The sequence below is a fragment of the Pleurodeles waltl genome, chromosome 9, assembly GCF_031143425.1.
Source record: "Pleurodeles waltl isolate 20211129_DDA chromosome 9, aPleWal1.hap1.20221129, whole genome shotgun sequence".
NCBI classification, from domain to species: domain Eukaryota; kingdom Metazoa; phylum Chordata; class Amphibia; order Caudata; family Salamandridae; genus Pleurodeles; species Pleurodeles waltl.
Window position 1 is genome coordinate 51,368,095 of NC_090448.1, and position 13,842 is coordinate 51,381,936.

Here is a 13,842-nt window from a genome sequence, read left to right on the forward strand (position 1 = left end):
CTTGTTGTAGTTTACTATCCCTGCCTTTCCCTTAACAAATCAACAGCAAATTGGAAGTGTGGGTCGAAGAGTCAACCTTGTGGTGTCAGCAGTCTGAGTGCATGATGTCACTGCTGCTACCCATGGCTGTAGGATGAATTAAGATCCATGCACCCCTTTATTTGCAAATCAAAATATTCGGCGCTAAATGATCCACATTGCTCACGGAATGATGCATTCAAGCCATACTGCACACCATTGACTAGAAATTGTGCTTACTGTTGCAAGAGCTCCTGACTACAAACTTTGCCTCCCAGTGCAATCTCTGTCTGTTTCATCTTTTGCTTCCTCTTATTCTTTCCTTTTTGGTTGTCCTTGTCCACTGTTTTTCCCCTCATTTTCTATTTCTTTCCTTCCTACCACTTTGCTTGTCGCTTCATCCTGCTTAGATTGTCTCATTTTCTTTGTTTTTTTCCTTCCCGACATTTCCCATTTGTCTAATGGCCTCTGACCATCTTGTTAACTCTTTGCTGTCTTGTTCTGCTTTGTGCCCACTACCTGTGCCCCTTTCTTGTTTTTATGCCATCATCTTTCTACATTAGCTACCTTTTCACTGTTGTCCTTCCAGCGTTTGTTTGTCCCATCTTTCCACAATTATTGTCTAGTTTGCCTCTTTCAGTCTTTTCTTGTACGCCACTTGTCGTCTTTTATTCTGGTTTCAACACCTGTTGCTTTCCTTTATTGAATTTCTTTACTTGGCATTCTCCCACAGCACCTTTATTTCATCAGACGTCTTTCCAACCCTCCTATCTCAACACCCTCTTACCTTTTCCAAAAAGCTCCTATCTTCGGTCTGCCACACTGCTTCAGACACCTCTTCCATGCCCCACTAACTCTCTACCCTCCTTCAAACACTTCTGTGTCCTGCCCGTGCTCTGCCCTTTCAACCCCACCCTTCCTGCTACCCAACATCCATCCTCCGCCTGTTTGCATTCCTCACTCCCATCTCTGTGCTGCATCGCCTTCTCCCCCCCTCCTCCACTCCACAACATGCCCCTCCTCTTTCCTGCACCCGCCCTGTGTTCCTAACTCCTCCCCTTATCCCGCGACTTTCTGCAAGGAGCCCACACTTTTCGTGGATCTCTTTTTCTCCTCTCTAATGGGATTAACGAATTGCAGCTGTGGCTTTGTCCTCTCCTAATCATTAAATGCAGTAACAAAGAAGGAGATTGCTACCTCTCTGGCGGGGAGCGAGGGCGAACAATCCTGCCTGTTGTTCAGAGAAATAATATGTTGTCATTGGCTGTGAATGAAAATCATAATTTATTTTTGCTTTGAGTGCCTGAGTCCCAGTAATGGTGGGTTCTCGCACCTTCCTCCCCGACAGGCGCTTATCTCCTTTATGTTCTTGGTAGGCCTCCTGGGTTAGCGTAACTTTCCAACGCGACGCCAGATAAAAAGATCATTAATAGGAACACAGGAGAACAGGTTGCGGATTCCAAAGTACCAGCCTTCTTTGACGGGAAACTCACCTGCTTACAAGAGCAAATTTCCCTGCGGCCTGTTGCTCACCGCATGATTATCTGATGGAAAATTAGTGCCGCTTGGGAGCATACAAGAGTTTTGTTGTCGGCGTACGTGGAAAATTTGTATTAAGACAGCTTAGGCAGGGCCCGCATACTGACTACCATTCAGTGCTACGTACAACGTGCTATCAAAGTCGTATTGTGGCTTACGACTGCCTTTTGAGTCCCCTTTCATTCGACAAAGAAGGGCGCAGGCGTGACCCAAACTACTTCTGTGATCTCACCCAGGCCCAAGAAGAGTTGGAAACTAGTGCGAAGTCTGGAATGACTCATTCTAGACCAAGTCTTCTTGCCACATGGAAGCTGTAACCTGGAGTTTCACTTTTTACACTAAGTGTTGCCATACCAAGCAGTGAAAGTGCTGTTGGCTTAAAACTAGGCTTAGATGACACTGGGACTTGTCAAAGCTATCCTCCTAGTGCCAGAATGCTACTTAGGTCTCCGGACTTTGGATTGTTGGTTGAATCACAGGGTGTCCACCCACTGGAAATTCAGTTTTCCCCAGTTACATCTTCATATTTACAATTGCTGCAGTGATTCTGGTCTGAAGCTTTTCGAAAAAGTGCTGTTTGGTGACTGGGGGAAGGGTTTGTGAGGTTTTGAGGATTACTGACTGACCGTGTCCCTCAATTGTTTTTACTCTATTTGTTGCTGGCAATGTATATTATCCGGAAACGTCATTTTCGTTTTAGAAAAAAAAGTACATTTTTGACTGAGAATGGCACATTGCCTTCAATTTGTCACTGTCCCAGCATTTTCTTTCACTTGCCGAACGTAAAACATAGCCATTTACTATTGAGAATTTGGGTCAGCCCTCCTCAGACATTGACTCACCACACTGCACTTTACCTTTAAACATGTGCAGTTGTTCCCGAAAAATTATTCACTTCCGTGTCCTGGTAGATTTGGCACTCTTTTAACTTGTCTTTACGAGCGCATGACTTGTAATTGAAAATGTATTTTTTGACACTGTCAATATTTTTACGACGTCACAGCAGCTTCGACCAGACTGCCACAAACCTACTTGCTTTCCTTATGACTGCTTGCAGTGCCACACTTAATGTGATTTCTGAGTTTCAGTCGTGCCCATCTTTGAATAGTTGCCAGGACTGGTGGGATAATCTTCCCTTTGATGTTCTTTTTTGCAAATCTATTGACATTTTTTATTTGCCGTTGGCAATGTTTTGTGAGGGTCTAGTGCTTTCCACCCTCTAAGAATGGGTCACTTGATTTCCCTGCAGTGGGTGCTGAGCGGGCATTGCTTTAATATGTGGCCTTTTTTCAATGAATTTACAATTCTTTATTATTGATTATCTTTTCCAAGATAATCGTGTTGCTTCTACACGTGTCGGCCATCTTGGAACGGTCCAGCAATGAGAAAGTATGACAAAAACATGAAAATAATTTTCAAAGCAAGAATTCGGCCATGTGTTGGCGATTGCTTGTTCTTTGTTTGGAGGCTTACAGCAGTAAGCGTGATTGGTTGAATTATAGCACTTAAACAATTTTTTACAGAATCTGTTTGACAGGTTGCACATGAGCAGTTTCAAACAATTATTACCACATTGCTCGTAGTCTGAATTTAGAAGTGTTTTTTAAATGTGGTACTGATGTGAAAGGAAGACTGTTGAGCGTTATGTTTAGAAGTTCCTTTGGGAGTGATAGAGGGTTCCTGTTGACAATCTACATTGTATATAACCGACTCGTGAAGGGATCACAGGTGGGCCTACCCCACCGCCTCCATGCCACAAGCTCCCCCATCAAACTCCCCACTCCAATATGGCTCTGAAGCTGTTTAGCATTCCCCAGCCCTACACAGAGCGGTATGCATATTAGAGTCCTTATTAAGAAAAGTGACTTTGAGCCTCCCGTGATTAGATGCCTCTACTAATAAACACTGATCAGCCCTCGCGGCCCCGGTGAGATGCCGCACAGCAGTTGCCCGCTCCTTGCCGCCAACGAGCACTCGTTCTTATTGCAGGATTGTGGTCATGTCTCGGGCATTGTTCCCTCTAGCTTTTGTTCAGAACCCCCTTAATTTTCCTGCTGCCGATTTACAGACAGATCCCACATACATGCCTTTACTCTTGTCATTGGAACAGGCCTGGTACTGGCGGCAGTGACGTGTGTATCTCCCCAAGGCGCATGCAAGTTCTAACACATCTATTTAAGCAACAGAGCTTAATGCCCCCACTGCAGGCCTTTAGATAGTCGAGACCTATCCTGGAGAGACGTCTCCTTTAGTTTTTTAGGTTCAGCGCGCGAACGGTCTGGTCTGTTGTAATCTCTGTGAGCTTTTAAGCACGCACACCGCACGCCCATCACTATCACTTGATACTGCCCTGGCCATCGATCCTGTTACATGGATAATTGCACGTTTGCTGATACGTTTGACCTCGAGCAAACTTCTTTTTCATTGCGTGTCTCTCCTTTGCGCTCATGGCGCCTTGGCGCTTTGAATCAGCTCGCTTATGTCAACTGTTTTACTTTTCATTTTCAATTTAAGTGGCAAGGAAAGTCCAGTTAGAAATGTACAATGCTAATAGCTCTAACTCGAGCAAGCGCGAGACCCCATTACATTGGAAATGCCTGTTTAATGAAATAGTCCCTCCTCGTGAAAAGACTGTCCTTCGGGTCCTTCTTGGTCTGCAGTAATTCCTTCCTCTGTGTAACAGAGTGCCTCTTGGTCATCAAACGTCCTTGTCCATTGCACAAGCACTTCCTATGTACTGCTTATTCGACCGGTTCCATTCTGCTGAAGACACTGCAGTTCTTCCATGCACTATTTTCATTGACAAAGTCTCTTTTGGTGAGGACAGTCCGCTTCCTTTTAGCTGTCTCACTCTCTTGTTGGAGACTGACGTTTCCTCGTGTTATTTCGTCTGCCACATTGAATTTCAGTAGAGATTGACATCCAGACAGTTCCTTCAGACTTTACTGTTAATATATTTTTATTGACCGACGCTGTGCTTGGTGGAGATGGCGAATCCCTGAATTTTTTTTTTGTCAATTTTGGATTTCTGCCTCTTTACCCTTGCAGTATCTTATTCTCTGTTTTATGTACGTGTTAAAGGCTGGCAGCATTTTAGTTCAGTTAGTGAAATCTCGCAAAAATGTGCTTCGCAGAGGACGAATTTCGGGAACTGTTTCCTATTTTATTTTTCTTTAATTTCTGAAACTTTCACCGTCTAGGGGCTTGTTCATGTAGAAAATGTCTTGCAGGAGCGGTAAAACTGCTGCCAAGAAACATTATGTTCTCAAGTCAGCCTCCTTCCTGGGTATACCCTCATCTGAAGTTTTCAGCCAGGATACCAACAAACTGTATTTTGCGTAAGATGCACAAAAAACTCTTCATTTTGCACATCCCAGTGTATACGCTCCAGAACGGTCACTTTCTCAGAGATTTTGTTTGTACTTTAGACTGTGATTACTTTCAGGGCCCGTGAGTTGTGAATTCCCATTCAAGGCAACGAAGATCTAGAAAAAGCAAAAATAAAAATGTCCAGGTTAGAGGTCATCAAAGCGTTTTGACGTGGTTCCTCATTAACTAATGCACAGTAAAAGGAGTGTGTTGGTTACTTTTGGGAGTTGACTGTGAGAGACAAGTCCCGCTGTCTCCGGTCCGTAAGTGCATATTAAAGATGGGGGTCGAAATATCGACTGGCAGCATTATTGATTATCCACAATATCAAGGACAACTGTATTGTCAAGGTAAGTTGATTTGAAGTTGAAAATGGTAAATCTATACTTTCCTATATCTACGTAACTTAGCTAATATAATGTTAATCAATATTATGGAGTCAATAGCGTTGCAGGTTGGTATTGTTACAGACAACCTTTTAATAGCTGTCTCCCCACATGAGACTGAGCGGGAAAAGTCTAGGAAGGTCAGGAGGTCATGGTCTAAAAATAAGCTTTCCATTCTGGTCTTCATTTTTACTGGTACTTTTTTACCTGGTGCTATGCAGTCAATCAGTCAAAAAATTTATTAAGCGCTAGGGTCTCAAGGTGCTGAGGGGGCAGGGGCGGGGGGGAAGGATTGCTGTTTACTGCTCAAAAAGCCATGCCTTGAGGTGCTTTCTGAAAGTTACGAGGTCCTGGGTAGGTTGGTGGGGAGGGAGTTCCAGGTCTTGGAGGCGAGGTGGGAGAAGGATATGCCGCCGGAGGTGGTGCGTTGGATGCAGGGGACTGTGGCGAGGGCGAGGTCAGGGGAGCAGAGGAGTTGAGTAGGTGTGTGGAAGTTTACTCATTTGTTAAGGTAGGCTGGTCCAGTGTTGTGGAGGGATTTGTGAGCATGGATAAGGACTTTGAAGATGATCCTTTTGCTGATGAGCAACCAGTGTAGGGATCTGAGGTGAGTGGAGATGTGTTTGTGGCGGGGGAGGTTTAGGATGAGACATGCGGCTGCATTCTGGATTCGCTGGAGTTTTTGCTGAAGCTTGGTTGTGGTACCAGCTTAGAGGGCATTGCCGTAGTCCAGTCAGCTGCTGATGAGGGCATGGGTGACCGTTTTTATTGTTTCTAAATGCTGGATGCAGGATCTCTCTTAACATAAGACAGTTGAGTTGGCAGCCGACACGATTGCACTTCATTTATTTATGTTGTCACGTTCTTTTCTTAGGTGCTGATAGTTCTGGCTTGTTCTGTTCTTCAGTAACTCTTCCCTTTCTTTGTTTCTCACCCCTAGATTTTAACGGCTTTGGAGAAGGACGAGTCAGCCCGGAGGCAGCGACTGAGGAGTAAACTTGAGCAGGTCATCGACACGATGGCGCTAAGCAGTTGAAGTACCAGCTCTGCCCCTTGGACGGATTTTATTTCTAGCAGTGCATAACTGAGAGAGGACAGCGGGCGATCGGCACAGCCGCAGTATACTCTGCATCCCATGGATCGACTGGACCGCCGCACTCCGATCCGCCCTCAATGGAGCTCGTCTCACCTGGGCCTCCAAAACAAATGGGAAAGAAACCAACAAAAGACATAGTCGGACATTTCAAGGAGTGGCGTAGGGGACATTTTGCTGAACAAATAGTTGCTAAGATCTAAAATGGAATGCAAAAAACAGAACCACCACCAAGAATGTCAGCGGTGCAACTGGAAAGGGTGCGCATTACAGCAGGGCCTGTTTTCCCCAAACTTATGTGACATCACAGCTCACATGACGAAGGCGGGCTGAGACTGCTCTGACTTCTAGGATTATTTTTTTTGTTTTAATTTTTTTTTCCTTCTCCTTCCCACCGCCCCCGGTCTCTTCGATTGCCCATTCTCTCTCTGGCCTCCTGCCACTAGTGTTACTGCTATATTTGCACAATTTACATAAAAATAGAAGTTTTTAAGAAAAATCAAAAATGAACTTTAACAGGAAAAAAAGAGGACAGGAGAACAAAATAATTAATTTTGAAACAATGAAGCGAACAAACAGATTTCCCACTGTTGGAAAAAAGACAAAGTTCCCGAAGTTTTTGCTATTTCATTGAACGTGTCCTGTGCCATGTTTTATTTGAATGTCGTTTAGTGGAGAAAAAAAAGAACAAATGATTTTTGTTAGGAGAAATATGCTATTATTTAAATGTTACATGCCTTGCGGCATAAGGGTTACAAGCAAAAACAAAGGAGCTTTTGCAGCATAGGAATGGATAACTGCATTGCTAGATCCTCGAGGCGCAAGCGGGGAGGCTGAACTAGTTTATGACAAAGTAGCAGTTTTTATGTTACCTTTTCTGTTCCTTTTCAAGAGGGAACATCACAGATGAAGGCGGCCGCTCCAGCCCCCCTCCGCATACAGTGCCTCCTCTTGATTTCAAATATGAATTATGGTACAGAGGGGAGAAATCCCACAATGCTTTGCACAGCTAGGCACCTACAATGAAGGGGGTTGGAGGGACCCATCATTACCGCAGCAATACAGAAATGGTCCCGGACAGCTCTGGTCTCGCTTGAGATTGTGCCAGAGTTCTCAAAAAAGGTTACATTAACGGCATGGATGTATATTCTCACGCCTTTTTTCCTGGCTATTAGGTCTTAGATATACACATTTGAAGATTTTCTGTGATTTCGTCCCCCAGTTGAGGTTTCATTACATATGTTTTTTAATGTCTTCTGTTCCCTTAATATCATTTATGAATTTTAAGTCATCCCGCCAGGTCCATGCTGGGCATTCTGTTTGAGACTTGTAAGATGCCCACTTGGTTAACACCTTTTTTTGTCATTTTTGTTTTCTCCATGTTTAAGTGTCTCTGGCTTTAGAGAATATTAACCTACCATGTTGGTGCCACCCTAGGGTGAGTAAGGCAGGGCTACACACAGGACCGCTCTTGTCAAGTCAGCATTGGTACTTCAGGGTGTTTCCTGGGCCTGACTCAACCAGGACTTCAGGTGTGCCAAAAAAACATTCAGAGGGTGGGTGTCGGTGCTGAGCAGTAAGGTGACCAAACAAATGATAATTTTATAGGGGGAGAATGGAGCTACTCAAGGTGCAAAACTGCTCTTCATGTTTCTCCTATTTTGTTGGTTCGCATGAATGCAAGATGTTCTTTCTTGTCCACTTTTGTTCTTTCCATTCATCAAGTTTCAAACAAAGTTGTCCCATTTCAAGGCATTCACAGTTACGAAAGTCAGTATAGTTGGCACATTGTTATATTACTAATAGGTTCCAAAATGGAGCTGACTTGCCTAGGTTGGTTTGAAGGAATCAGAGGGTTAGGTTATATTTCTCACTGAAGAGTTAACATTTTAGATCAGAATCAGATTATTTCACAGTTTTAATCCTGAATTTTAAAGACCATCCAATGGCACTGTATATTTCCACTGAGGTGTTCATTTACAACTAGAGTGTCCAACATAGATCCAAGATAGCTGAATCCTGGCCATATGTTCATGGTGCTGCTAACCTCAATGGAGCTCCACTTCGTAGTGGTTAACCTGAAAATCGGCATTGGTACGGCCGTCTTACATCTCCTTTTTTTTTTTTATGCCTGTGGTTTAAACTTCATGCAGAAAGCAGTACTGGGAACTACATAACTTAAATGGTGGTGGATACTCTGAGGTGCAATTAAACAAACATGCCAGGTTCCCTTTTAAAACTAAAGCTAAGTCTTATAATTAGGAAGCAATATGCATTATAGGGTTTAAGTTCAACCTAGATTTGTTTAAAGGTGTATATTATAAATACACCCCCTATCTAAATTTTAACTTGGTTTTAAAAATATATATAAGTATTTTAAATTTATGAATCATTTAAAACGTATAATATCCTGTTCTCTTCCCTTGAACCTGCTGTGTCTCAAAGTCCCTACCAAGAACTATTTTTCACGGAATGTAGGCACAAAATAACAAGTGAACTTTTGTGTTCCCATAATGACATTTTCCACCTCTGAAGACATCTACAAGCCACTCTTCTTTCTGCCTCATAGTTGAATTGTTAGTAGTAGGCACCCTCTTGGGGTGTCTTTTTAATGGAGAGGTAAAATATTGACATCTTATCACATTATAAATAATTCTGGTGACTTATTTAAAGGGCCTTCAGTGATGGCATCTGTGCATCCTTTCAAACTGGTTGCAGATTTACCTTTAATCAGAGGCAGAGGGAGCACTACCAAAATTACACCAACTTTAGTTATTACACAGATGTGCAGTTGTTGGTGGCTGTATAAGGTGGTGCTAGATTTTTACTACAAGGGTTAATTCTTCACACCTGTCGGAGGTTGTGGATGCCTACACCTTTTTTTCTTAATTGTAGCGTGGTGAAGTAAACGTTGTCCCCATGCCTGTACCCACAGCAAAGGCTATTCTTTTACCATGACAAGCTGCAGTCTGTTTTGTAACACAGAAGCTTGTCTTATAGGCAGATGGTGGTTCCCTCCGTTAACTCTTGCAAGGCACGAAAAGTTGGAGCTCAGATAACTGTAGTACTTTGTGAACTGAAAGAATTTAGAAACTCCAGTTATATTGATATCCCTTTCTACACTTGTGTACAGTTTGGCATCAGTGCCTCCTTATTGAGGTTGTTCATTAAAATGGTGCCAAAATATGTGTAGGGCTTATCACTTATGTCAGGGACATACCTAGCTGTGTATTATAAAGAACTCCACATAGAAGGAGTTTTTAGTGGTGTAGGGAGGTGAACTGAATTGGGGGCGTTGTGACAGGTGCTGGTGTGCTCTGCTCAATCTGAAAGTAGGGACATTTCTTGACAGGCCAGCGCCTCTGAAAGGGTATTAGCATGGGGACAAGGCAGCCATGCTTCAGGCCTGTTTAAAAATGGGAGATTTCCCAAGTATTCATTGTGACATTACGGACTCTTTCAAACCTCTTCTGGCTTTTGAAATGCGCCAGCTTGTCTGGGAATCTCTCTAGAACAGGCCACATGTACACCTGTGGCGGACACCACCAATTCATTGCCCTTTTATAAATTTCTAGATTAACTGCGCACATGCATTTGAGCAATTGGAAAATGTGTATATGGTAGCGTTGCCGTTCCGTGAGCAAAAACTGGAGTGGGAAATGTTTGTGGTTATTTAACCGTTGCAATTCTCTGTTAAATTAGAATACATTAGGACCATTGCCTTACGGCTATGAACTTGTCAATGGGCAGCAGACTGCTTTGACGAGTGGCCATGTTCATGGGTATAGACCCAGAGAGATGGTGTACTAGCTCAGTAGGTAAATGCTCCTGCAGCAGAAACTGTGAGGCCACGGATTGTTCAAACCCAGCATGGCTGACTCACCCTTCCACCCAATGCAGCAAAATTAGCACTATTATTTGGTGTAATCATAACACCTTTTTTCAAAGGTGTTCCGGGCTTCGTTTAGAACTGAATAGGAGATAGGGGATTTTAATTGTCCCCATCACAAAACCGATAGCCAATGTTAATTCAAGTTGGCCTTAACCCAAAAAGAGCATCAGAAATGCAGTTAAAATCTAAATTGATTTAATGTTTTGTTCCCTGTATTAGTTTAATGAGAAGAAAACAGTGGAAAAGCACGCAAGTCAAACACCACTGTTCTGGACTCCACTTTGTGTTTAGCGGTTGTTAAGTGCCCTAGCCTCTTGCACGAGGATGTGTTTCGGAGTGTATTTCACATCTAAATTTTGACAACTGCACCACATTTGCTTCTAATATAGCACCAGTGTAAAGTAAAACAACATTTTATAGCCTAGGGCACAGCTATCAATAGTGCGGTGGCTCGGAGACCGCAGGGTTTTGAGGGCCCCACTGAACCCCATTTAGGGCTCTTCATAATACACAGCTGGGGACCAGATGATTCTTGCTATACTGTGGTTTAGACTCGAACAAAATCTATTTGTCTATGTAAAATTTTAAATATTACCATAAAACCATGACTACACTTCATAGTGTTGCATTGCACCTAGTTTGGCTAACTCACGAGCCACTTGTTTTAAAAAAAATTCTAAATAAGAATACGATCGTATATAGGAACATAAATAAAAAAGACTTTCGGTCAGCCCTCTTCATCTATTTTTATAAAGGTGTCAATTACTTTTTCCTTATGCCCACCACAGCATATAGGTCAGTGGGTCTGCCCACTTCAGCCATTGGCTGGCTCCACTTTAGGTGATGGTATTTTGCTTGTGCGCATCCAACGAAAGGAAAAATGTCTACTTGAGTGCCAATGTTGGGATCAATCACTGCTTTCACGTTTCATTTTAATTTATATTTGTTTTTATTTATTTTGGTAAAGAGTATTTTTTTTTCAAATATATGCACATCACGTATGTAAGGCTGCATTTTGTCCGAACTTTTTATTTCTTTTAAACTTTTGATACCTGTTGCATAGGTTTGTAAAAAATGTGGGCTTCCACAGACTATACAGATTTTCTTTGCCAATGCTTGTTTAAATTGTCACCATTGCCCCTTTATTTGAGGGGGGTAAGGGAATGATATACTCCCCTCTCTCCCAACCCACACAAATCTGTGTGAGGTCTGGGTCACCCCACTCTTAACCTAAAATTTGTTATCTTGGTTTTCATGGTATATTTTTCTAGAAATTGGGCTCCTTGGTTTTGAAACAGATTTTCACACAACTCCAAGATAGGTGTCAGATTTTGATAGTTCAGATTCCAAGCCATTCTCTAGAAGCAGTGTGATCTTGAGTGAGGGTGGTCATAACTTGTGAAATTCGTGTCGCATACTCGTGCGGAATTACCTAAAAAGTCTGTGTAATTAAGTCAGCGTTTAATTACATCTCTTGGTGGAAAAATGTAAAATTGACACAAGGTTGCATTCTGTGCTAAGAATTAACACTAAATGCAACAGAACATGAATACTGGGCAGCTGTTTGCTTCCCTAAATGTGCTCTTGGGTAGGATTTCGCCTCCGTTTACTCCAACCATTCAGCGTTATGCACCCTTGCATCCAGAATGGACTCGACCTTGAATTATTTGCTAGGAAATAGTATTAAATGCAGCAGACCACGAATAGCGAGCGCAAACGACCACTCTGTGTTGTGGTAGGATTTTTTCCCCCAAAATTACTCTTAATTACGTGAACCAGAGTAATCGCGTTATCAATAATTCTGTGTCAGAGTAGTGCAGAATTACCAAAATGAGTTCTGCATAATTGAAATTCCGCCCAGGACTACTTTTGAGCAAATCTCATACTGATTATTTTTTTTAATTTAGGTCCTACAGAAAGTGCATTTAGTCAAATGCCTAATTAGGCCGTATAGGGCTTCCCCTTGCCACGTGGAGTTATCACAAGGCATTAACTAGCCCTTTCACGCACCTGCATTACTGCCCACTGAATGTCCTAAGACCCATAGCCAGGCAGTGCCACGCATCAACTGATGGCGGTTCTTGGCACTCTGCCCTTTCACCACCCTCTGTCTGCTTTACGCCCTTGGTGGTAGGCGTCCATTTTGAAGGGAAAAAAAGCCTGGTCGTTGCTGGGTGGCACAAATACATGACAATCCAAGCCTGCTAGGTGGAGGGCCGCAGTTCAAGACATTTCATAGCAGACTTACAACTCTAGCGGGAAGAAATAACAGAAAACCTACTTTTGCTGGCCAGACACATTTCACAAAACATGTCACAAAGGCAGCGTTGGTACCCATTTGGGAGTTGAATGCCGAGGCTACGAACACCGGAGGAAAGATTGCTCTGCCGGTGTCCAACCCTTCATGCCAAGCCTACGTTGCCATCCGCCTTTACTTTGTGTTTCAGGAGATGTGATGCTCACGCCCGTCTCCTGCCCAGGACGTTACTGTGTGGATGTCTTGCTGTAAGGGCAGAGAGGCAGGGGCAGCTGGGCAGGAGCGGGGGGGGGGGGGGGGGGGGGGGCTGTACTGAGTAATTCCTTTCTGTTTCTCCGTTTGGAAGAGTTATTACAAGAAGGCAGAGGGCAGTAACCGTGAGAGTCGAGAGTGCTGGGACGTTCCTTCTGTGATTGTTTCAAACTTGAAGCATCGGGGCCAGTTCGGCTGTTCCGTGCGATCAATTGTGTAAATATCCTGCTGTTTCCTATTTTAATGTTCCTCAGATTTAGTACTTGTAAATAAAAGAAAAAAACAAACTGCGCATCAGGAAGAGATTAAACATTTTTGCTAAATAATACCAGCCTGCCTGTCCTGTTGTCTGATTTTTGCTGATTTGTTTTCAGAGATTTGTTTGACCAAATCAAAATGTTGGGTCCACCTGTCAAATTAGTGTGTGCTTCATGGCGGGGGGTCGCCCCTTCCTGAGTCGATCATCTTGCGGGGTGCCAGGTTTGCTGCTTGAGGCTGGCTTAGCGCTGCGAGTCAGCGCCCTTCCTCGAGGCTTCCATATTATCAGCGAGTCAGCGCCCTCCCTGAGTCCGCCATGTTGTAGCGAGTCATTGCTTTTTCTCAAGAGCACCATATCAGGAGACTGCCACACACTATCACTGGTCCACCCAGGGGTCCTACCATGGGCAGTGGTTGTGTAAGACTGCATTATTGGGTGGAACATACATGTTGGCTCACCAGCGTGTGCAGAGGTCTAGAAGACACTATGCTGGGTACCTTTTTTTGGGGGGGATGGGGGGTGTAAGTGGAGAAGAGGGGGAGGTCAGTACTCAATCACAATTCAACATCACCATACAATGAAGGTGTATTCAGAGCACCTGCGGGATGCTCAAGTCCATCCCCTCAAACCATCATGTCACTGAGCACACAACGGAACTGGGGAGAGCACCCACATAGCCCTCCGCCTACATTCCACCATTGTGCCACATAATGCAAGGGATGAGCATCCTGTTGAACCGGGGAAGACATGAACCATAGGTCTTGATTGAGAAAGAGC

The 13,842-nt window shown here is 43.6% G+C and overlaps 1 protein-coding gene across 4 annotated transcripts in view; it reads left to right on the forward strand.

Annotated features, from left to right (window-relative positions):
- The window catches only part of PLXNA1 (plexin A1), a 559,827-nt gene extending 546,695 nt beyond the window's left edge, over positions 1 to 13,132 (forward strand). For all 4 annotated transcript variants that reach the window (XM_069206269.1, XM_069206270.1, XM_069206267.1 and 1 more), the window contains one exon: positions 6,253 to 13,132. In XM_069206269.1, the coding sequence (XP_069062370.1) occupies positions 6,253 to 6,348 (96 nt within the window). In that variant the 3' untranslated portion in view covers positions 6,349 to 13,132. The remainder of the gene's footprint in view (positions 1 to 6,252) is intronic.
- Positions 13,133 to 13,842: the final 710 nt, after the last annotated feature.